Genomic DNA, 24,295 nt, shown 5'->3' on the forward strand with positions numbered 1-24,295 from the left:
AGTTTATATGAACTAATCCATGGCTGTTTAACCAGACATTAAGTGTCATGGTGTTTTAATAAAATATTAAAACTGACCTAAAGAAATTAATGTAGTCAAAAGTTTTACTAAACTTCAGTAAAAATTCTGCAGGAAACAGCTTTTTAGTTTTAAACCATTTATTCACATCAGATCTGCAGCAAACACCCGAGACCTGCAAGGTAAAGACAAGAGGAAGTCAACCGGTCGAAGGTAGAAGATACCCAGGAGGTTTACATAGATCCTGACGTGGCAGAGGCAGCAGTCAACCATGGATCACTGCAAAGGTAAAGACAGTTAGTCAACTAACAGACTGCAGATAAGATAATATAGTAGATACTGAGTGTTGCATTGGGACCCCACATTTGACTCGAGGGTCAGCAGGTCAGCTCTACTCAGACGGTCTGCTGAATTTGCTCAGTGACATGCGAGGAGGAGCAGCAGGCTCTCCTGGGGTGTAGCGGCTTTTTGAGAACACTGCTTTTCCGCGACGGTATTTAGAACGAGAGCTGAAGGAGTAAACTGGCTCATGATAAGACACGTCGCTGAAGAATGGCGCAGGGTTCCTGGCGGCTTCGGCGGCAGCATCAAAGGCGTGGTTGGCCAGAGTTTCAGCGTCACCGACGGAGTCTTCAGTGACGGGGAAGATATCTCCAATATCGACACGCTCATCATCGGTGTCAGCTGGAGCAGCAGGGTCATACGCAGAGGCTCCATAAGACTCACTTCCTGCAGCTTCACCACCATAATTGTCACCTGGAGCAGATGCTTCAGAGCTTCCATATTGACTCTCCTCAGGGCCACTGACATATCCTTGATTTCCATCAAGCTTATCCATGTTGGTGGTGGTGCTGTAGAAATCTTGCCTGCCACTGAAACTGCCAGCATCTTGAGCAGGAACTTCTCTGGCGTAGCTTGGGTTGAGTGGACTTGGTAGAGTGGAGCTGCCGTCACTGCCAGAATTCCCCCCAAGGCCACTGTACCAGTACCCAGAACGCGGCAGCAGCTTGAATCGTGGGTCAGCTCTACCTGATCTTGGGCCTGAGCAGAAACCAGATTTGTCCAGAATTTAGTTTAAAGCTGAATAAAGTTGGTCACAAATACGTAACATTGATAAAAAAAAGGTTCTTACCCATTCTCACAGGTCCACAGATAATGTGTCCAATGAGAAGAAATGAAATCCAGAGCACCCTGCAGAAACATTTCAGGTTTAGATCACATGTTTCTAACACAATATTTTTAGACAGTATTTAACTTACTTCATTCTGCTGCTGAGTAAATTCAGGACACTGTTACAAGCTGATTTCTGCCAAAGACACTGCACACAGACAACATGGGAAACAGTTCAGCCATCAGTGATGTGGCAGCCAGAACAACACATATCAGCAGTAGTAGAAAACCTTTGGATACCTGTTGTCCAGTGAGCAGCTTCTGAACAGGACAGTGTCTGTAGCTTCAGACTCATGAGGTTAGAGCTGCTTTTATGTGTTCAGCAGTGCAGCAGGGCCTGAGCGCTCAGTGGAACCAGCTGTGAAGACCAGGGAGCGACTCGTTGAGCTCGTTACAGAGGAACCATGGGGCTCATCGATCAACAAGACAACAAGAAAATGCATCTCATAAAAGTGCTTTACATAAAATATAGATCAAACTTTTTTTTATGTTATTCTAATGAGAAGAGAACAGATTTTGAGAAACATAAGAACACGTTAAAATGAGATTTAAGAGAGAAGGAAATAAAAACAAATAAGGGATTTGACATTATAATCCAGGAGCCTTCCCAGTCTCCCAGTCTTCCCAGTCATCCCTATGTTGCTGCTGACCTTAGACTGCATTCACTTTATCAGCACGTGTGAATATTTGTTTATTTGTCACAACTCCTCTTCTTCTGCACATTCAGTCCACGGCTCAGATGAAATTAAAAGCTTTAAATAAATCACTGATTTACATTTCTCTAGAGTATTTCTCTCGATCCACTCTGGGCACATTGACTTTAGAGAAACTCTGAGGCTGAGGCTGAGGCTGAGTTTAAAGGATTCTCAAGGATTCCTCCCCTCGAGGCGTGTTCGAGGGGAGGGGTGCAAAGTTCAACTCACTTTAATAATCTGAGGTGCAGGTAGTTCTATATCTCATCACTCTGATTAATAATCTGAAGTACAAGTAATTTTATATCTCGTCACTCTAATAATCTGCGGTGCAGGTAGTTTTATATCTCATCACTCGCTTTAATAATCTGAGGAGCAGGTAGTTTTATATCTCATCACTTTATTAATCTAAGGTGCAGGTAGTTTTATGCTTCATCACTTTGATAATCTGAGGTGCAGGTAGTTTTATACGTCATCACTTTAATAATCAGGTGAACTTTCCCTTTATCATCCCAGGAGTTTTGGAGCCCGTCAAGCCCCTCCCATATTTCCATGACCACGCCCCCGTGTTGGCAGTGCTGTGACGTTTCCCGGGAGTCTGCGACACGCGTGCCTCTCCTCCGGATCGCATCCCGCCCGGCCCGGTCCCCGCGGTTCTCTCGGTGTCTGTGCGTCCCGATGGACTGAAGCGGTCCACATGGCGGTGAACTCGGTGCACTGGTTCCGGAAGGGGCTCCGGCTGCACGACAACCCGGCGCTGCAGGAGGCCCTGAGCGGGGCCGACTCGGTCCGCTGTGTTTACATCCTGGACCCCTGGTTCGCGGGCGCCGCCAACGTGGGAATCAACCGATGGAGGTTCGTGAATTCACGTTGAAACAACAGTCACGTCTGCTGGGCTGTCGCCATTTGTTCGGGTCAGACCCCGGGAAGCGGCGGAGGTTCGAGGACCGGGCCTCCGCTCCGCTAGCTTAGCGTCCTACCAGGGTCCATAGGTGGAACTAAAGATCTAATGTTGTTATGTGGATATTTAGTGAATATCTCCACTGAGAAGGAGGAGAAACACGTGAGGTAGAATCTGTGTGGTTCTCTGAGATGTTCGGCTTCCATATTGAGCTGTTACACAACTGTCACACAACTGTCAACTGACACATGTGACATTATATAACTACTAATAATTTAACATTGGTTTAGAATGCACCAGTCTTTCTGGTCTATGAGGTTTGGTCATTATCCCGCTGCAATCTGAAACTGTCACAACACAGATGGAAACCAGTGATTATATTTTATCTCTGAGGAATTGAACTGGTTCTTCTCCTCAGTTTGGTTCAGGATATTTCTCAGCCCACTAATGTGATAGTTTATAAACTTCTTTTCACTGTACATTAGCTTTCTGTGTTTGGTATTGATCCAGTTCTGTGTCTGTTGTGAAGTTGCTCTCATGTCTCTCAGGGAACAGAGCTGATGATTTGATCCTCTGAGACTGCACTGACTTCTTCTTTGTCTGATTGTTTTTTGGATAAAAACTTCCAAATCATCACGTCCCTCCGTCTGGCTGTGATTTGATGCTTAGAAAGCGTCTCTATAGTCTTTAGGAATCATTAAATAATTATCACAGCAGCAGCTCAAATTGAAAACCTAAAATACAACAATTAAGAAAAGAAGTATACATGCATTCATTCAGACTGGTGCACTAAAGACTGCTTCAGTCCAATAGTATCCAATCAGGGAATCCTGTGAATCAATAAAGGCTTTGAAACCATCATCCGTTTTGATGCCATCTCCTCCTGCGCTGCTCAGTAACCAGGTTTCAAACACACAACCTTGAGAAGTGTTTTAAAGCCACTCTCAGGAATGCCCCTGAAGCTGCTGCGATTGACGGGTTTGGCATCGGCGAGTACGTGAATCTATTTACCGATCCGATACCACGTCTTTAGAGTAAATCAGTTTCTCCTGGTTAAAACTGCAACTTTTCCTGAGAATCAATAATTCTTCACTGCTCTCAAACCACTGAACTGCCACTGGTCTGGGAAGGTAAATCTCTGGTCACGAAGAGTCAGACCCTCATTAAGAATGGCTGTGTATTTTACTTTCCCCTCTGTGATGTGTGTGCAGGTTCCTGCTGGAGTCTCTGGAGGACCTGGACAGCAGCCTGAAGAAGCTCAACTCCAGGTTGTTTGTAATCAGAGGGCAGCCCACGGACGTTTTCCCCAGGCTCTTTAAGGTCTGTATCCCTGACCTCTCTCTCTGACCCCAGAGCAGCACTCTGGAAAGAGCGCTGACTCAGCTTTTGCTAAGTAATGTTATTAGCAACTAAATAGAAAAGATTGTGCCGAGGCAGCTTTGTGGAGAGCTCTTTGTTCACATCTTTAATAAAACCTCTCTCACGTCGCTCTTCTTTATTTAATTGGAATAAATGTGGCACAGATTATGTTGTGTTATGTAATGTTCAAGGTTTCAGGCTCCAACAAGTGCACTGCTGCCTACATCACAGCAGAAAGTAAAAGATGAACCCTTACACATGGACCCTGGAGACGAGCTCTCCTCAAAGAGGCCCTGAGAAAAGGGTCCGATTCTGACAACACAACAGGATCTCCGTGCCACCTGTTGTTTGTGTGGATCAGTGAAGACACAACTTTGTTCTCATAATCAAACATGTGTGTTCAGTCACAATGAGCCCATGAAGAACTTCACACTGTTGACATTGTGTGTTGCAGGAGTGATACTCGTGTTTATTGTGTTTGTTTTTGTGACAGAGCTCAGTCGTCTGATCAGCCACTAACACAACACAATCTACACTTTACTAAACACGATGCTCCTGGTTTCCACAATAGATGAGAGCAGATGATGAGGATTCTGTGAAGTCTTCAATCTTATCCTTCATTACGAGTCAAACACAAATTATGGTTTAGAGTTCTGATCCGTCTCTCTCTCTCTTTGTGTTTGTGGGCCTCTGCTCCGCTGCAGGAGTGGAACGTGACCCGGCTGACGTTTGAATACGACCCCGAGCCTTATGGGAAGGAGCGAGATGCAGCCATCATCAAGATGGCGCAGGAGTTTGGAGTCGAGACCCTCGTCAGAAAGTCACACACCCTCTACAACCTGGACCGGTTCGTCACACAGACACACACACATATACACACACATCTCTTTTTTTAATTTAAAATATAATATAAATAATTATTGCTCTGGAATCTTAAGGGTTAAAATGTTATAAACCACTCAAAAATAATGACTTAAGAATTTAAGACTGATTACTGTAATTTTATTAGAAGCATTTTCTCTAAAAGCTCGATCACAAGATTTAATAAAGCGATTCAGGTTCAGTGAACTTTACCTTAAATCGTTTTTCAGCCTCTTAATGAGTGAGGAGTCATGTGACCTGTACAAATGTTATCAGCTTTTTAACATTTCCGAAAATTGCATAATTTGAGAAGATGCAGAAAACCCCCCTCGAAACAATCCTTTCAAACAGCATCTCAAGCTGTGCAGCCCCCAGGGGTCTGGAGGTGTAACTGCAGGTCACACCCCCGTCCATGTGCCGAGGCCAGGTGGCTGAATGAGGAACTCCTTACGTCCGTCTGCTACGTGAGAGCGTTACAGCACCGCATTATGTAATGGGACGTCAGTGTGTGTGTGAGGCGGGAGGGAGTGGAGCTTTGTGTGTGTGTGTTGTGTGTGTGAATACTGTGTGTGGGGAGTGAGTGGAGCTTTGTGTGCGCAGCTCACTGGTCACAGTCGACCAATAGGAAGCTTCCCTGGCTGCACATCCACGCACTGACGATCCAGAGCGTCTTCACAGTTACAGACAAGTTGTATAAGACAGAATCTATGAAAACAGAGCGTCACCGTCAGCTGCTCTGACAAATACAACCTGAAAATTAGAAATTAGACTCAGTTTACTAATTACTCAGGATGATAAAGGTGAATTGTGGTTTTTCTGTCACTGTGAATGTATCTCAGCACAGCAGCTCCTCAAAACAAAATGTTATTTATATCATGAGACTGATTTCAACCATATCAATCAGCCCTAATTAAATCTTTTACAAGTTAACGTTATAATTCTAATATCAGCACGTTGCCCCTGACCTGCTCCATGTGTTTCTCTCTTCTGATCCCAGGATCATTGAGATGAACAACAACAGTCCTCCTCTGACCTTCAAGCGGTTCCAGACCATCGTGAGTCGGCTGGAGTTGCCGGGCAGACCCCTGCCTGCCGTCACCCAGCGGCAGATGGACACGTGTCGCACTAAAATAACCGACAACCACGACCAGCTGTACAGTATTCCCTCTCTGGAGGAGCTAGGTACACACCACTGTTTTCATTCTGTACAACTCGCTGAGTCGTTGCACCACTGCCTGCTCCTCATACTCTGTTGTTCTTGATCGTATTCAGAGTGAACGTGTTATTTAATAGAAGGGTTGGGTACCGAACACAGTTTCTTTAAGGGAACCGACTGAATTACATTAATGTATAAAGAGAGAGTATAAAGAGAGAGAGAGAGACCATGTGACTCCTGGAACGTGAAGCTTGATCAGAACGAGCAGCAGTTAAAGTTATTGTATTTACCTGTTGAAGCACATGACCCATCAGGTCCATCATCATGAAAAGTTACTAACAGGAGTTTAGTTCCCAGTGTGACAGCTGCTCTGTGTCTGAACTGGTTTCCAGGCTTCAGGACGATGGGTTTACCTTCAGCTGTTTGGCGAGGAGGAGAATCCGAGGCTTTGGACCGGCTCAACAAACATCTCGACAAGAAGGTAAAGCAGGAAGCGACGTTAGAGCCTCATAACTGGAGGAACCCAGAGGAGATTAAAATGAGTTTTCATTTCCTGTGTCGCTGGTAAATCCAGCATTGTTCACAGGTTTTGTTTCAGGTTGATGGAGATGAAAATCTGTAAAATGCTTTTACTTGACATTTTTTTTTGAATTTGACTTGAAAGTGAAATAAAAGTTTGTCTATCAAGCTGTTCACAGACAGAACAGACACCAGTTTGTGTTTAACATCTGAAGAAGAAGCAGGAGATTATCTGGGTCACACAATATCATCAGTTCTTCTTTTATGTATGAATATATAAGCTGGAGTCTCTTTAAACGAAGGCCACTGTTCAGGACTGAACCCGTCTGTTGTCTCTGTGTCTGTCTCTTCAGGTGTGGGTGGCCAACCTGGACCATCCCCGGGTCAACACCTGCTCTCTGTACGCCAGTCCCACCGGCCTCAGCCCCTACCTGCGCTTCGGCTGTTTGTCGTGCCGGGTTTTGTACTACAACCTGCGGGAGCTCTACATGAAGGTACTTTCTGTCTCTGTGTCCTCTGCTCCCGGAGGTCTGTGGTAACCTCAACCTGATTCTTCCTCTTCCTCTCATGTGACGTCTGCAGCTCCGGAAGCGCTGCAGTCCTCCTCTGTCCCTGTTTGGTCAGTTGCTGTGGAGGGAGTTCTTCTACACCGCCGCCACCAACAACCCCAACTTTGACCGCATGGATGGAAACCCCATCTGCGTCCAGGTGGGTCACGTTATCAGTTAAAGTGTTTGTCTCCTGCAGAGAGGGAGAAGAGGGTTTTGGTCATACTTCGTCTCCTGTGCCTCCTGTTTGTCTCCAGATCCCTTGGGACCAGAACCCAGAGGCCCTGGCGAAGTGGGCCGAGGGTCGGACTGGTTTCCCCTGGATCGACGCCATCATGACGCAGCTGAGACAGGAGGGCTGGATCCACCACCTGGCCCGACACGCTGTGGCCTGTTTCCTGACCAGAGGAGACCTGTGGATCAGCTGGGAGAGCGGCATGAAGGTAAGAACTCAACCAGCAGGAGAACCCGGGTCAGGTGATAGAAGACACAGTTCACATACGTGTGTGTGTGTGTGCAGGTGTTTGAGGAGCTGCTCCTGGATGCAGACTGGAGTGTGAACGCTGGCAGCTGGATGTGGTTGTCCTGCAGCGCCTTCTTCCAGCAGTTCTTCCACTGCTACTGTCCTGTCGGCTTCGGGAAGAGAACGGACCCATCAGGAGATTATATCAGGTCCGTTGTGTACTGGTGCTCCCACAGCATCTCCTGAATCAGTCTGTGTTAAAACTGAGTTCTGTAGCCTTCATGTTGAAGCTTGTCTTGTGTTTGAATTCCCCGCAGGCGTTACATCCCCATCCTGAAGGACTATCCCAACCGGTACATCTACGAGCCGTGGAACGCTCCGGAGTCCATCCAGAAGGCGGCAAACTGTGTGGTGGGAGTGGATTACCCCAAACCTATGATCAACCACGCAGAGGGCAGCCGGCTCAACATCGAGAGGATGAAACAAGTCTACCAGCAGCTGTCCCACTACAGAGGACTCAGTAAGTGGTCTGTGAGACACTGAGTGAACGTCCACCTCAGGGTTTCCAGCTGGTTTAGCTACTTCAGGCCTCAGGTGCAGTACTACACTGTACTACAGTACGCCACAGTACTCAACAGTGCTACAGTACTACACAGTACTACAGTACTTAATACAGTCTCTGATTCCTGTGATTGGTCAAAAAGTCCAAACAAGTGTGATTACTGTAAACCAACATCTACTTGGATTGTTCACTTTATCTTCAGTTATGAGGAAGTAATGTTCTGGGACTCTGATATTCTTCTATCTTTCGTTCTTGACATAGTTATTGTTATTTCATTGTGTGTGTGTCTGTGTGTGTGTGTGTGTGTGTGTGTCTCAGGTCTACTCGCATCAGTACCAACCATCCAGGAGGAGGCAGAACCACTGATGACCGATGAGTCATCCTTCAGTGGACCTGGTAGGAGGACACACAGGAGCATTGAGGATTTAGAAGATGTCACATGATTGACAGTTGGATCTTTTTCCCGTGTTTTGCAGACTCTCCTCCCAGAGGCCCCCCCCCCAGTGAAGCCGCCGGCTGCTCGACGGCTCCTCACTCGTCCACAGTCTTTGTGTCCTACGCTCCACATCCAGAGCTGGAAGACCAGACGCCCTGCACCTCCTCAGGCTCACACCCTCACCCCCCCCAGACGCCCTGCACCTCCTCAGGCTCACACCCTCACCCCCCCCAGACGCCCTGCACCTCCTCAGGCTCACACCCTCACCCCCCAGCAGCCGTATCATGGAGCTTTGCCCCTCCCTCCCCAGCTCATAGTCCTCTGTCAAGGTCGAAAGCCTCGTCCCCGTCCTCGTCATGTCCCACCTCGTCCCCGGCTCCGAGTCCAGCCGGGACCTCAGGTCAGACTTTACCCAAAAGGAAAAGCCTCGCTCGCAAACCGCGTCGCAGCCCGAGGCCGCGAGGGCGTCCGAGCTCTGCTACGTCAGGCAGGGAGGGAGAGAGGAGGGAGGAGGAGGAAGAGGAGGAAGGAGAGAGGGAGAACAGGGGAGGGGACGAGAGGATGGAGGAGGATGCTGAACACGAGGTGGAGAGAATGGAGGAGGAGACTTCAGCACATCAGCAGTGAGACGAGGTACGAGAACAGATTCTTAATGAAGTCTCGACTGAAATTATCATTTTTCATTCTCGATGTCTACAAATAATCGATCAATATGACAAGTACGCCATCTGGTAGCCTTCAAATTAGTACTTAACATTGTTAAACAAAATCCTGGATCCAGCCTCTGATCCAGATCCATTGTTTCCTCCAAAAGTCGTTTCCACAAACTTACATGGAAATCTGTAGCGTAGTTATTAGTTATCCGCTAAATATCTAACAATCGTAGACAAAACATAACTACGATGACAGATGAATATTGAGTCTTGCTATTATTTTATTAATAACAATGCAAACATCATTTCCTTGACCTGTTGACCTCAGTTTGATAAACAAACTGTTGTGTTTTGTGCTCTCATGTCTGTTTCAGGTGGAGTTTGAAGAGAATCGTCTTCAATCGTCAACTGGACACAAACACACACCAGGAACAACATCATACACACAAACACACACAAGGAACAACATCATACACACAAACACACACAAGGAACAACATCATACACACAAACGCACATTTACCACAAGTGGAATCAGTACAGACGCATCTTACTCACATCTTCTCCCGTTTATTATCTGGATGAGCTTTTGCATAACTTCATATTTTTAGAGCAGGACCAGTCCAGAAAGACTGAACACAAAAAACAATCCTTCTGATTTGAGACCAAAAAATGATTGACATGTCCGACACCAGAGGTTCTGCTCGTGGGAGGAGAAACTCGGAGTTTGATGAAGCTGCGTTTTGATATGTTGCAGTGTTGATTTTATATAAATTTTGTATAAGAGATTTAATACGACATCTCAGAGCGACAGTCAGGGACTGTGACGAGCAGAACTACTGACCGCCATTCAAATGTATAAACACTATTTTATGTTAATTTTTTAATTAGGAAACTGTAAGTTTTTTTAAATTATCATTTCATTTAAAGCTTCACACTGATGTTTATGCAAAAGTTCATGTTTCTGCTAAGTTTGGTTTTAATTGTTTATTTGTTGATATAGAAATGTGGTGAAATGTCATGATTGACAGTTGAGAATGCCTCTGATTGGTCAAGAGCATGTGTTGGCGGGAACTCTACCACCGCTCCACTTCCTGGTTGTCCCTGTACTGGGAGACTGGGAGTCGGGGATATTTGGGTTTCATTTCTAGAGAGTGGGAGGAAGTGGAGACTACATCTTTATCTATAGTTCATGATTTTAACACTATTGAATCGACATGTTATGTAAAAACCCAGCGTACCGATGTTCAGCAGCAGTCACAAGGTTCATTAGGGATCATAACGTTTTATAGTCGCCCTGTTTGCACCCGTCTGCTGTGGAGGGTCACACGTCTGTGAGGTCGTAGCAGCTCATGAACCAATCACTAATAATTCAATTAATTTAGACACTTTATCTGCGGCGCAGAGGAAAACGAGACGAGTCTTTGAGACAAAATGTTTTTAAGCTATTGCCATAATTTTTAACTGGCAACTAAAAATTATTACTTTTATTACATGTCATTTAGCAGACGCTTTTGTCCAAAGCGACTTACATTTTTAGTACACTCAACATTTATGAGGGGCCATTTTGGGGGGTTCAGTGTCTTTGCCAAAGACACTTAGGCATGCAGATGGGAAAGAGTGGGATTCGAACCAGCAACCCTCTTGTTGCAGAACACCCACTCTATCCCCTAGGCCATGCTCTCCCCAAAAATGCTGCTTGTGTGGTTTAAAAAACTAGAGGAGAGAATGTAGAGCGGAAAGAACGGCGTGTTGCTCTCCCATATATGTTTAACAGAGTTTGTATATAAAATATATAAAAACCCTAACCTGTTTACTGATGGTCTGTTTAAGGGGGTTTCATAAAGACTTAATTCTGTCTGGATGTTTCTCACCAGAAGCTCCGCAACAGAATCATAAACACAGAACAAAACAAATCTGCAAATAATACAGGGCTGAAACTAAAGACTAGTTTATTAATTAAAAAATAATTACTTATTTAAGTTTCACAAATTGGTTGATTTTGAACATTTATGCCCAGTTTTTATTGTGAGAAACACAGATATTCACTTTACTGTCGTATAAAACAGAAGCCGTGAATCCTCGTATCAGAGGAGCTGACGTCAGCACTTAAGCAAACATTTAATTCATTGACGTCTTAATTCAGCTGATAAATAACTGAATCTCAAAGTGATTTCAAAATCTTTTATACAGAAAACCTATTGTAGCCACCTGAGGAGGAAAATGTTTAACATTTATGAATGCTTTTCTGAATTCACTTTAAAATCCAATCCCTCATAGTTTGATCCAGTTTCATTTAGATTAGAGATGTTTGGAGATAATTGTGTCTTTAAGTAACAGAGGTCGTTAGTAGAGGTCGTTAATCGACTGTGTGCCTCAGGACTTTGGGATTGTTCAGGCTGAAAGAACAGGAATTTTGAGAAATCTCGTCAAATAATGGCTGATATTATTTATAAATCAAATTATGTGTCTTCAAAAGTTGGAGACGGAACTGAAGACTGAAAATTAAAAAGATGTAAATTAATGTTTTTGTTTCTACGTTTCAAAACGTGGAATCAAACCAAGCACAAATTAAGGATTGGAGTATTTTTCTTTTGGGTAAATAATTAGTTTTTCTAAATCAACGCATCATTTAAATCCAAAGTGACTGTGAAACCCCCTTACTGTTTCCTGGATGTGTCAAAGTTTAATGGATTGTTTTTTTGTCTCTAAGACAACCCTCAGCTCCTGGAGGCCGTCGTTCTGTTGGTGTTCAGGAGAAGTTGGAACTTGTGGAGTTTGCATCTTTCAGGGTAAAAGGACAATCAGGGGAAAACGCTCCCAGTTCAGCCTGTGATCACAGAGAAACGCTCCCAGTTCAGCCTGTGATCACAGAGAAACGCTCCCAGTTCAGCCTGTGATCACAGAGAAACGCTCCCAGTTCAGCCTGTGATCACAGAGAAACGCTCCCAGTTCAGCCTGTTATCACAGAGAAACGCTCCCAGTTCCCACCGATCCTGAACACAGCACAAGCCCCACTCAGCTGCCTGTGTTTACTGAACATTCCAGGGAGCCCAGCTCGGGCCCTCGAGGGCCACAGGTCTGTCTGAGGTCTGTGGGTAACATGGATATTTATTTGTTTTGTACGCAAAGAGTTTATTTTCATTAAAACTGCTGAAGGATTTGTGATTGAACAGAGTTTGAGTGTGTTTCCTGTTTTATTCCACATTTAACTCATCTGTCTGCATTGTAGAATTAGTAAGAGATCAGTTACAGTTTAAAAATAAATCGATAATAATGTAAAATATAAAATTAAATTGGTGGGGAAAACCTAATCTATATTTTCTGTCCATTACGAAACAACAGTGAACTGGAAATCAGGTGAAGTTGGAGATGACACTGATTATTACCAATGAACATCTGGGGCCTGATGTGGCGCACTACCCCCCCCCCCCCCCCCCCCATGAGAAATATAAATGAGAATAAAAGACTCCAACTTAAGTATCACTTTAGAATGATTTGCTCTTTCAGCACCATGGACAGCAACTCAGCAACCAATCAGGAGGAATGAAGACGGGAAATTAATTAAAAGGATTTTATTTCACTTTCCTGTTCTCGAGCTCTGAGAAGAATCCTCTCTTTACCTGCTGAAGAGTTGCTGAGTCACCTCACTGTGAGTGGTGGATTAATGCTGACTCACTAATGATGGAATCTGCTGAGTCGACTCACTCTGTGGCTGGTGAACTTGTGAACTGTTGTCCGGCTGCTGACTGACTGAGTGGTCGGTTAATCCTTTGACTAGTTCCCTGGCTGGTTGGTTGAGTTGTTCAACCAGAGACTTTACGAATGTTAAGTTATTCCTGGACTTAGTTACAGTCGGTCTAATTGTCTTTGTTTGACAAAACCAGTTTCTCTAAACAACAAATGACTGAAAAACCACAGAAGGTTAAAAAGTCTGTTTATAGTAACCTCACAAACGTGTCTGTCTGTCTGTCTGTCTGTCTGTCTGTCTGTCTGTTGAACACACTTCCCTCAAGTGTGGTTGGTGCGATTTGGACTCTTGATATTTTATTTTATTATTAAAAGTATTAAAAGTAATTTTCTGTAATCAATCCGATGCACAGATGGCGATAACATTACGCATTTGATGAATTTTTTTTTTATAAATAATAAAAATGCAGACACAAAATTTGTGAGATAAGAAAAAATAAAGAAATCATCTTATTTTTCTGGGTCACAGACACAGACACACACACACACACACACATACACACACACATATACACACAAACACACACACCCACATTGTTTATTAGCCTGAACTGAAAATGCCTCAGGCAGAGGAGCTGCTGATGTCATGGCTCGCTCTGATTGGGTGGGCCTGACTTCCTCCTCCTCCCCTCTCTCTCTCTCTCCGTCTCCTCTCTGTCATCCCTCGTTCATCCCATGTCTCTTCAACACCTCCCATCCCTCCCTCCCTCCCTCCCTCCCTCCTTCTGTCTCACTGCCTCTCCTCTGCTCTCCTCTTCCCGGGCTGGTGATGGTGATGATGTGACACTGTGTTCAGCCAATCATGGGGCCAGGATGGAGGAGGGGGGGTGTGTCCAGAAGCCCGAGCTCGGAGCTGGTTGATGCTGAGGAGACTGAGGCGGAAGAAGAGGAAGAGAGGGAGGCAGAGGAGGGTGGGAGAGGCCTCGCCTGAGCTAAGGAGCGCCGACAGTGGCCTGATAAAGGGGGAGAAGAGGAGGAGGAGGAGGACGAGGGGAAGAGGAGGAGGAGGGAGGGGACGAAGCTGCCGCCTGTCAACGGGGGGGATCAACCTGTGCTGTCATGGACAAATATCGACCAAAGAGGCCGACCACCCTGGCTCTGTTCCCACAGCTGCCACAGGCCGGCACCCAGGTACGACAGACTGGGAGGATCCCTGTGATGAGCTGGACTGGTGTGTGTGTCTGTGTGTGTGTGTGTCTGTGTGTGTCTGTAAGTGATCATGGCTGGATTGTGTTTAGAATGAGACAGCTGGAGCATCAAGCCGAATAAATGTGTGTGTGTCCATGTATTTCCTGGGAGGATGTTCAGAATGAGACAGCAGAGGACGGCTGTGTATCTGCTGCTAGGTGTGTGTGTGTGTGTGTGTGTGTGTTTGTGTGTGTGTGTGTCTGTGTGTTCACGCTGGCAGTGGGTCAGCTCTAGAATTGGCTCAGCTGTACCTTGGTGTTGCAGTGCTCCAGTAAACATGTTGTGTGTCGTGTCGATGTCTCCAGCCAATCTGAACGTCCACATCTCCATGTTGTGATGTTGTGTGTCTGTGTTGTGTGTCTGACCTGTTTTGTCCGAGTGGCTTCTGGCTCGGTGACTTGCTCAAGGACACTTTGACAGGAAACACTGTTGTTGACCCTGATTGTGCCGCTGAAGCCAGAACCTCCGAGCCGCTCTGTCATCTCATGAAATATATAGGAGGATATTCAATATGGCTCGGCTGCAGCAGCATCCTCACGACAGGAGGAGATTCCAGTCTATAAGGATGTCTATGAAAACCAGTGTGAACCACAGTGATGTTGCTCCTCAGGCTGGTACAGATCCCAGTTCTCTATAGGAGGCAGATCATAAGACCACTGGTAGTGTCCCTTTAAAGGAGTTACATCCTGTTTACAGATCAGATCAGAGTCGTCTCATCCTGGGTTTCACTTCACATTCAACCTCACAGATCCATTTTAAAAACATCAACAGAACTAGGATGTCCTCGTCAGTAGAAGACGACTGTCCCTTAAATCTCCAGCTGCACCAAACTCCTCACTCTCCTCTAAAGACGTCTGATTCCCTTTATCAAGATCCTTGAATGAAGAAATCAACAGAAACATTAAGATTTGTACGATATCAAATGTCAAAACTACACTACCCACAATCCTATTGTAAGGGAAGTGTTCACGGTACTACACTAGTTTACTATAAAATATAAAATACTATCTACAAATACACAGTCAATTGCAACAGTACAATCACAACAAGGTTCAATTATAGAAGCGGCAGCTGGAAGTCTTTGGAAAGGCTCGTTCACAAAGGATTATGGGAGGTGTAGTTCCTTCACGCTAAAAATATTATGTTCACAATCTTGTACCTCTTGACTCTTTTTATAAATGATGGATATGAAGATGTTCTTTCTGAAAGTGAGACGCTCTATGACAGAGTCCAGGTTTATGAAACCTTGGATTGTAAATATTACAATGTGAGGATGACTGTATGTCTTTTGGTTGAAACTTGTGAAACCTGCTCACAGATGAACTGAAGACCTCTGAGTTCTGAGTAATGATGTCAGGGATCCTCTGTAACCTGGATCTGATGAATTCTTGTGTCTTCACTTGAATTCTCTCCTGATCCTGATCAATTCCTGCCGACGTTAATGAAGCAGCTCAGTGAGGAGCTGCAGCCTCGTCTCTGAGGATCAGAGGAGATCCTGCTTCAAAGAGTTTCTCACTTTATCATGTGGAACTAATGCATATGACTTATGTAGCTTTTACATATACAGGTTTTGAAATGTAGTGTTTAAGTTCAATTTAAGAGTTTAGATGAAAGTCTTTCGCATGTGACTGAATATTTGCTTTTGTGATAATATGCAAGATTCCTGCTTTTTATTTACCTTTTACTAAAAGAGGTTAAATTTCCGATGCTGTTGATAACCCAAGAACGTCCCAACCGGAGTTCTTGAAACTTAAGTGGATCTGGATCCGGGAAAATCCCATTGCACTTTGGTTCGGATCCACATCAGGGGGCAGATCCAGGAATTCATGTTACTACAGCTTGAACAATTCAGTTCCACTGAGAAGACACTGTGGTTCCTCCTGCTCCAGCTTCTGACTAGAAATGAAACACAACTTATTGGAATTTGTTCATAGACAGAGAGTTCATAGTATTGATCAGTGCACGTGTCATCGAACACACTGAATCAACAGTGAGACTGTGTGTGTGTGTGTGTGTGTAATATGATATATGTCAAATATGAAGATTGAGATCGGACCACATCAGGGCAGAAATATACAAATTAAAATGTTACAGCTTAAAAAATAATAAAATCAAATGATCCAATCCTATATAATTACAAACATCAATATGTGATCATTTATGTTCATTGTGATATTTATTAAATCAACACTAACAGTACAACAACGATGATGATTCAAGCACAACACAAAAGAAAACAATGATTAAAATCAACCAATGCAACAAACACTACAAGAGATACAATATAAAGACACAAATATGAAGGTAAACAAAGAGATAAGGTGGAATGATGACACGTTTGCTTTTCTTTTAATCAGTTTGGATAACAGCTGAACACGAGAAACATTAATCACATCTGAAAGCACCGTGGACTGCGTCTCTGCGGCGTCTTTCCTTTGTCTTCATTCATCTGAGTTGTGATGAAGACGGTCGTCGGCTGCAGTTAGTTTTCTTTCTGCGGCCGTGGGATGAATGATCGTCTCTGAATGTGAATCTGGAAAACAAGAGACTCAGCACGACTCTGTCTCTGGAAGCTGCTGCAGCCATGTGACCATGAGACGGAAGACGATGATGTCACTGACACGCTTTCATAATAATTTGAGATCAGATCAGAGAGAGAGGGATCTGCTTTATACACAGATTCTCCCCCCGACACACACACACACACACACACACACACACACAATGAGTAGCCATAGTAACTGAGAGCGACAGGGGGAGCAGATGAGTGTGTGTGAATCAGTGTGTGGCTCCCGTGACGTTGAGGCAGGACGGTTGTTCACTTCCTGGTCGATGCTCCTGCCTCTTCCTGGCAGTGATGTCATCAGAGAGAGAGAGAGAGAGAGGGAGAGACAGAGGGAGAGAGGGAGGGAAAGGGAAAGAGAGAGAAAGACAGAGAGAGAGATAGAAGCTAATATGAGGCCGGACCCTTTGTGCTGAAAACAGAAATCGAATGTGTTTTTCTGCAGTGATTTGAGGACCATGGTCAATAAAGATGAATGTGAGTGTGTGTGTGTGTGCTTGTACTTATAGCTTTGTGTGGACCATGACAAGTATAGACCCTACAGAGACCTTCACTGTTTGAGGGTTACGACTTGGTTTTAGGGGGCTTGGGAATTTGTGTGTATGTGTATATCTGTGTCTGTGTGTGTGTGTATGTGTATATCTGTGTGTGTGTGTGTGTGTGTGTGTGTGTGTGTGTGTGTGTGAGTGTGTGTGTATATCTGTGTGCGTGTATATGTGTGTGTGTGTGTGTCTGTGTGTGTCTGTTTGTGTGTGTGTGTGTGTATGTGTGTGTGTGTTTGTGTGAATCCAGTTCTTATTCTGCTGCTCTGTCTCATTGACTTTCTGCAGGACACCATCAACAACAACTCTTTCGGAAAGAAGGACAGTTGGAAGGAGTCCCACTCTTCCTCTCCACACATCACAGGTACAAACAACACACTGCTGTGTATAGAAACAAAATGGATGTAGACTCCGGGTCCAGAAAGTGAAGCCAATGAGGAAGTGCCAGAAACCTGTATTAACTTGAATGACCAGCAGAGGGCGACTCCACTGTCTCTATAGACGTCTATGGAAAAACGACTCAACAGCTGATTTCTGTCACCTGCAGGTCAAATGTAATACGATAAATCCCTTCTCGAGGGGGTCGAAACATAAATCACAATTCTTACATAACAAACAAAAACAAAACAAACAAACAAAAACAGACAATAACAGACCTCATACATTAATACATCGTTAAAGCTGCAAAGTGGAAACTCATTTACAACCAGGTATAATTCTCACTTATAGTTAATTTATCACAGTTGGACACGATGAGAACGTTTTGATGCCACTCAACGTTTTTGTAGAATAAGCCATTCGGTTGATTTGAGGCTTATATATTTAAAAGTGTAAACAATAGATGTCTTATCACTTACTGCCGCGATCGCTTCGATAAGTGATGGAGAAAACAGCAGCATCATGTCTGGGAAACTTGATCCAGGCCTGAAGCAGGAGCTGCTCGACCTCCAGCGGTGTCTCTGTCCGTCTTCACGGAACCATCGACTCTGTCAGACACAAACGTCCACGTGCCGAGAGGCGGCTGCTGAATATCAATGAAATTTTTATTTCTATAAAAATCCGTTGTCATGTTTTTAGCGTTTAAAATGAGCTCATTGCGTTACAAACTATATTGGATATGTACTAATTGAAATAAGAACTTTATTTATATAGTACAGTTACAAATTACGACAAATAGAGAAAACAAGGAGAATGTGTAAGAGGTTTCTGAGGATATTTACTTTCCTTGATTCTAGTCCTTCTGTTAAAAATGCTGACTCATGGGATGGAAGTTACTGAGGAACCAGAACCAACCTGTTAAATGTTGAAGATTATGTCACCTGAAACGTTTGTGTGAAATAAAATCTGATTTGAATAAAGTCCAAACGTTATTTTTCTTCTGTTCCTGAAACTCTTATCCAGCATAAACTGCTTACAGGCTGTTTTCATATAATCCCTCTGTATATATCTGGTTGCCTAATGCATAATCTGATACTGTGTGTGTGTGTTTGTGTGTGTGTGTGTGTGTGTGTGTGCGTGTGTGTGTGTGTGTGTTTGTGTGTCCAGGGGATCTAGCGCCACCGGATGTTAAACCAAAAGCAGAGGACAAAGTCCGGCACAACACGCGCCGCCCTGCACCGAAACCTCCCACAGCCAATGAGGCCAAAAGCCGGACCAACACTCAGGCGGCCGCCAACGCCTCCTCGGACGCTCGCACTCGTCTACGGGACAAACAGGGGACGGGGGCCACGCACACACAGGCCTCCATCACTCCGAGGAGTCAGAGGAGAGGAGCAGCTACAGCAGCAGGAGGAGGGAGAGGAGGAGGGAGAGGAGGAGGAGGAGGAGGAAGAGGAGCAGCAGTGATGAGAGACAGGAGCCTGGGGGACGTCAAGGGGAAGGATGGAGTGACCGCAGGGAGGGAGGAGAGGAGAACAGGGAGGCTGTGTGCGGAGGCCAAGGCCAAGGAGAAGGAGAGGAATGTACATCAGAGGCCCAGAGAAACAAATGGACTGAAGAGCCGGGGGGCCGAGGGGAAAGGGAGAGCGGGTTCTAAAGTGGGGAACCGAGGAGGAGGGGGACTGAAACCAAATAACCTGCTGGCGAACCAGGAGGTATACCTGCCGGCCATGGTGGTCCCACGCACACCTGTAGCCCCGAGGACCCAGGATAAGACCCAGGACAAGACCCAGGACAAGACCCGGGACAAGACCCAGGACAAGATCCAGGTTAAGACCCGGGACAAGACCCAGGACAAGACCCAGGACAACACCAAGGAGCAAGGTACTGAACCCACAGGTTATCACTTTATTTATTTACCTTTTTATATATTTATCTTTGATTCTCCCCAAAGACCAACTGGGTCTGTGATTAAAGTGTTTTATCAACCTGCCTCCTAAATATTATTATTATTATTACTTACCAGTTTAGCGCTGTAAAATATTTAGTTTTTCATATCAAGCTATGTGAAGACATATCTATAAGGTTTATATATAACATACATGTGATGTGGTTCAAAAATTCTTTTCGTTTCCAAATTACTCTGTTAGTCCATATTTTGTGTTCCTAGGCCAAAGCCATGACGGGACCCAGGATAACCCCCGGGCCATGTCCCGGTCCAGCAGTGAGGGGGGGTCAAACAGGATGTCCCTAAGCTCTGACACAGAGGGGCCCCCACCAGGGCCCCCCCCAGGGCCCCTGCACCCGTCTCTATCCCACCGAACCAACTCTGACATCAGGGAGGAGGACGGGGAGGGAGACCCAACTCCCTGCCGGAATGTCCAGAACCGTCCGTCCCTCTGCCCTGCGGGGGATGAAATCACTGAGATGGACTGCACCATGTCAGAGGTGGATGCAGGGGGGGGACGAGGTGACAGGCACTCAGCTGTCTTTCAGGGAGATGCTGTGGCTGCTCGGACTCTAACAAAGAGCGGGACTGCAGCAGCGTTGAATTATGACTCAGTGAAATACACTCTGGTGGTGGACGAACACGCTCGGCTGGAGCTCGTCCGCCTCCAGGACTGTTTGCACGGAAACAACGAGCACAACGACGACAGCGACACGGAGACGGTCTATCAGTCAGCCAATGAGGACGAAGACACAGATTATGAGGAGGAGAGGAAGAGGAGCGAGGAAGTAAGAAACCAAGGTAATGATAAAATTTATTTTTTAACATGTCTGAGCATTTTTCCCTCAGACGCAGTTAAACAGTGGCCGAAAGTTTAAAGGAAAATAATAAAATCTTTCTTCAGCGGATAAAAAAACAACAAGCTTTGTCCTGATGATTGAGAAAGTTCAACAATTTAAAGTTGTGATCCCTTCGGGTGATCTCATGGTTATCTGTTTGTTAGATTACAAGAGATTTGCACAAACCTGACATTTCGTACCGATGGTGGTAGTTTAATAAATCTCAAAAGCTTGTGAGTTCTAATATCAAGTTAATCTGAGCTCTGTATCATCTGATTATCAACAGAAATATGCATAACGCCTCTGTATCATGTAAAAAAGAGTAGAGGACCCAAGACAAAACCCTGTGGAACACCACTGTCCAAAATACACTGATATCTTCTACCACACTTTTCACAAGAGGGGGAACTGTTTTGTTGTGTAGAATGTGCAGTTGTGACTTCAGCAGAGACTCAAGTGAAAGTCATACCTACACAATGTGTGTGCAGTGTCTTTGGATGTTGTGGTGCTGTCAGTTTAAACTTCCCTTGTTTCCAGAGAGAAGAAAGGACAAGGAGGAGGCGAAGAAGAAGAGGTGGGAAGAAGACGTGAAGAGGAGGAGAGAGGAGGAGGTGAAGAGGAGGAAGGACGTGGTAACAAAGATCGGCAGACAGTCCAAGGTAACGTTGAGCACAGCGTCAGGGGAGGAGGAGTCTCTTGGAGGAAGAGGCGGAGCTCCCAGCAGCAGGAAGTTCCTCAACCTGTTTGCCAACAACAGCCATTACAGCGCCACTGGTGAGTTGGAATTCAATCGTTCTATAATTGGTCATCTTTAAATAGCTGTGAGTCTAATGTCCGGTTGTGTGATCAGGCGCCGGGTGTTTTGGTGTCTTCTCCTGTGTTCTGGACGGAGTGGAGCGACCGCAGAGCCACCGTGCCGTCTACAGGTTAAACACACATCAACAAACACAGGCTGATGATGACATGTCCAAGCCAACACACCAAACTGAGATCTGTTGTCCTGTTGTGCCCCCCCCCCCCCCCCCCCCCCCGGGTCCAGGTTCGTCCCCCGTCATGCGGACGAGCTTCATCTGGAGACGGACGACCCGGTGCTGTTGCTGAAGCAGTGCGAGGACCTGTGGTGTCAGGGTTACAACATGAGGACCGGAACTACGGGCATCTTCCCGGCCTTCTACGTCGTCAAGTTGGACAAAGATATTAACCAAGGTACACTGCAAATAACTGAGCTATAAAACACATCATCATCATCATCATCATCATCATCATCATCATCATCATCATCATCATCATCATCATCATCATCATCATCATCATCATCATCATCGATAGTTTAACATCTTTCTTTGTTCTTCTTCCATCTCACAGTACAGAAAGACGGTTGGGTAGAAAAGTTCCAGGTGCGATTCCTGGGTTCGGTTCAGGTCCCGGTCCACAAAGGCCGCGACGTGATGTGTGCCGCGATGCAGAAGGTGCGTAGATACAGATACACAACAACACTTGTGTGTGTAGAGACGTGACGACGCTTCTTCTCCTCCTCTGGTGTCTGATCATGCAGATTGTGTGATCGGTGATTTGTTGTGTTGTGAAATACCCATCACTCTTTTAGGGTTTTAGTTTTATGGAGATAAACAGTGTCACAAATGTGAACCGTGTTGATTACCACCAGTAGAAATGTCATGTGACCTTTTAACTAACCTCCTGTTGTGTAAGCGTGTTTCTTTAAAATCCTTCTCTTGGTCCAAATCCTTGTTAAGAACTTTGCAGCACAGATCTGGCTCCTTGAGCTTCATGTTTACTTCTCACTCTGCAGCGGGTTTGGACTCTGACACAAATCGTTACTTCAGACGACCTCCTCCTCTACATATCAATAAACCAGTGTGAAGTTCACTTATTGATTGTTGATTCATTACTTGTGTTCTCAGGTTGCATGTAACAGGCGGTTAGCAGGTCAGCCTCCCTCGGCCTGTGTGCTGGAGGTCAGTCTGAAGGGGGTGAAGATCAACGTCCAGGACCAGTGTCACTCTGCTCACAGGGTAGGTCTTCCTTCCTTCCTTCCTTCCTTCCTTCCTTCCTTCCTTCCTTCCTTCCTTCCTTCCTTCCTTCCTTCCTTCCTTCCTTCCCCTTTAAACACCCAGCTGATCCAGTACTAGGGTGTTGAGAGCTCTGCGGTTGCACTAAGCAGTAACTACCAAAGTCTTGTTCAGGTTTAGTTGAATCATTCATATTATTATATTCTCTCTCTCTTTCTCAGGGTGACCAGTGTTTCCACTTTTTCCAGTTGAAGAACATCTCGTTCTGTGGTTGTCATCCAAAACACAGCAAGTGAGTCACACGACACCAGAGACTGACTTTGATCCGAGACATGATTCTCTTCTTTTTGCCCCCAGTCTGTTTTAATTATAATTACGTTAAGGCAGGTTTGTCTCAATAAAAACTAAATAACCCTGATGCTGATTAAACGTTGCAGGTATTTTGGTCTCATCACCAAACATCCCGACCAACACCGCTTCGCTTGTCACGTGATGATGTCAGATACAACATTACATCCTCTGGCCGAGTCTGTGGGGTAAGACCTCCTGATTCTATCCTGATCTCAGACCATCAGACTCAGGCTTCATCCACACGACCACGTTTCTGTCTGAAAACGCATCACAACTTCTTGCTTCTTGGGTCTTTAACAGTCAGGACATGAGTGGTCATATGTTTTCATGTGTGTTAGTTTGGTCTGGGATTCAAACTGAAACAAAACTGATTTAGTTTGAAAACATCATTTTCAGACGATAACCTAGTAATATGGATGTTTCCTTAAAGTCACCGACTGAAAACCTGCCTGAACCTGATCTACAGTCAGTTTATTCATTTTCTGGTCAGACCAACCAGACCCCAGGACAAAACACAGCTCTGGTCACTGACCTTCCTGCTTCTCTCCACAGGAGGGCGTTCCAGCAGTATTACAAGGAGCACATCGGCTACTCCTGCCCCACTGAAGACATCTTCATCGAATAGCACCTCTCCTCCATCCTTTGTACTGAATACTCACTATGTGCATGTAAGCCTGGTCTTACACCGCAGACTGGACGCTGATATATCTTCATCAGAGAACTTGCATGGTGGATTTTCTTTTCTCATCTGTGACACAGCGAGCGTTTCCTCCCTTTGACCTTGTCTCAAAAGTAACACCTCTATGGATTGATAGGATCACGTGAGATGTCCCCAACAAATGTAACATAACCCAAACAAATATCTGATATTGATATATTTTATAGAGTCAAATAACGTATACGTAACTACACAAAAGTATTGGTAGGTAAAGTACGTAGGGAGTACGGAGGCAATTTAAAGACAGAAGGTTTACAGTTTATAGTCTCTGAAAGTGGACCCAGTGCGTAAACCAAAAATACCCCCCCCCCCCCAAAAAAAAGACTTATGAATTTGAACAGTTTATCAAAGTTTAATTTACTTTGTTCCTCTATGATTCTGCATCAATCAGCAGGTCGCATACCAAAGTTTTAACCAAATTTCCAAATTGTTCAACATCTGATCGACTAGTCTGTCACATTTGGAAGGTTCTGATATTTAATTCCTTTCATCCGAGACAAACAAAGACTGGATCCTTCTGGAGCGAAAGCCTTTCCCAGGATTCATTGCGCTTTGGTTAACTGTTTTTAAAGAGGTAATGGCGCCGGCCAGGCACTGACACGGCTGATGCACTCAACAGAACAGTTAATGAAGAGAAGACCGTGTCCCCT

At 45.0% G+C, this 24,295-nt stretch overlaps 3 protein-coding genes across 4 annotated transcripts; 2 read left to right on the forward strand and 1 right to left on the reverse strand.

The window, feature by feature from the left end:
• Positions 1-140: 140 nt before the first annotated feature.
• On the reverse strand, positions 141-21,541 carry LOC133954715 (uncharacterized). Of its 2 annotated transcripts, none has more exons than XM_062389188.1 (5): positions 21,538-21,541; positions 1,278-1,335; positions 1,151-1,209; positions 382-1,059; positions 141-297 (listed from the first exon to the last, which is right to left on the reverse strand). In XM_062389188.1, exons 2-4 carry the CDS (start codon positions 1,280-1,282, stop codon positions 410-412), a joined length of 714 nt encoding a protein of 237 aa, XP_062245172.1. In that variant the 5' UTR covers positions 1,283-1,335; positions 21,538-21,541; the 3' UTR covers positions 141-297; positions 382-409. The 2 variants fall into 2 exon arrangements, with proteins under 2 accessions (XP_062245172.1, XP_062245171.1); XM_062389187.1 differs by lacking the exon at positions 21,538-21,541 and adding an exon at positions 1,429-1,522 and having other exon boundaries at positions 1,278-1,336.
• On the forward strand, positions 2,364-12,515 carry cry2 (cryptochrome circadian regulator 2). The gene is made up of 13 exons (XM_062389100.1): positions 2,364-2,735; positions 3,993-4,101; positions 4,845-4,987; positions 5,999-6,183; positions 6,550-6,638; positions 7,030-7,170; positions 7,259-7,384; positions 7,482-7,667; positions 7,745-7,896; positions 8,005-8,207; positions 8,568-8,645; positions 8,726-9,318; positions 9,713-12,515. The coding sequence occupies exons 1-12, from the start codon at positions 2,578-2,580 to the stop codon at positions 9,310-9,312; spliced, it is 2,157 nt and encodes a 718-aa protein (XP_062245084.1). The 5' UTR covers positions 2,364-2,577; the 3' UTR covers positions 9,313-9,318; positions 9,713-12,515.
• LOC133954665 (C-Jun-amino-terminal kinase-interacting protein 1-like) lies at positions 14,113-23,956 on the forward strand. The gene is made up of 12 exons (XM_062389097.1): positions 14,113-14,219; positions 17,670-17,745; positions 18,927-19,643; positions 19,930-20,508; positions 21,084-21,320; positions 21,397-21,472; positions 21,586-21,752; positions 21,912-22,015; positions 22,469-22,579; positions 22,798-22,868; positions 23,014-23,112; positions 23,480-23,956. Exons 1-12 carry the CDS (start codon positions 14,148-14,150, stop codon positions 23,550-23,552), a joined length of 2,382 nt encoding a protein of 793 aa, XP_062245081.1. The 5' UTR covers positions 14,113-14,147; the 3' UTR covers positions 23,553-23,956.
• Positions 23,957-24,295: the final 339 nt, after the last annotated feature.

Source organism: Platichthys flesus, chromosome 6 (assembly GCF_949316205.1).
Source record: "Platichthys flesus chromosome 6, fPlaFle2.1, whole genome shotgun sequence".
In the NCBI taxonomy this organism is placed as follows: domain Eukaryota; kingdom Metazoa; phylum Chordata; class Actinopteri; order Pleuronectiformes; family Pleuronectidae; genus Platichthys; species Platichthys flesus.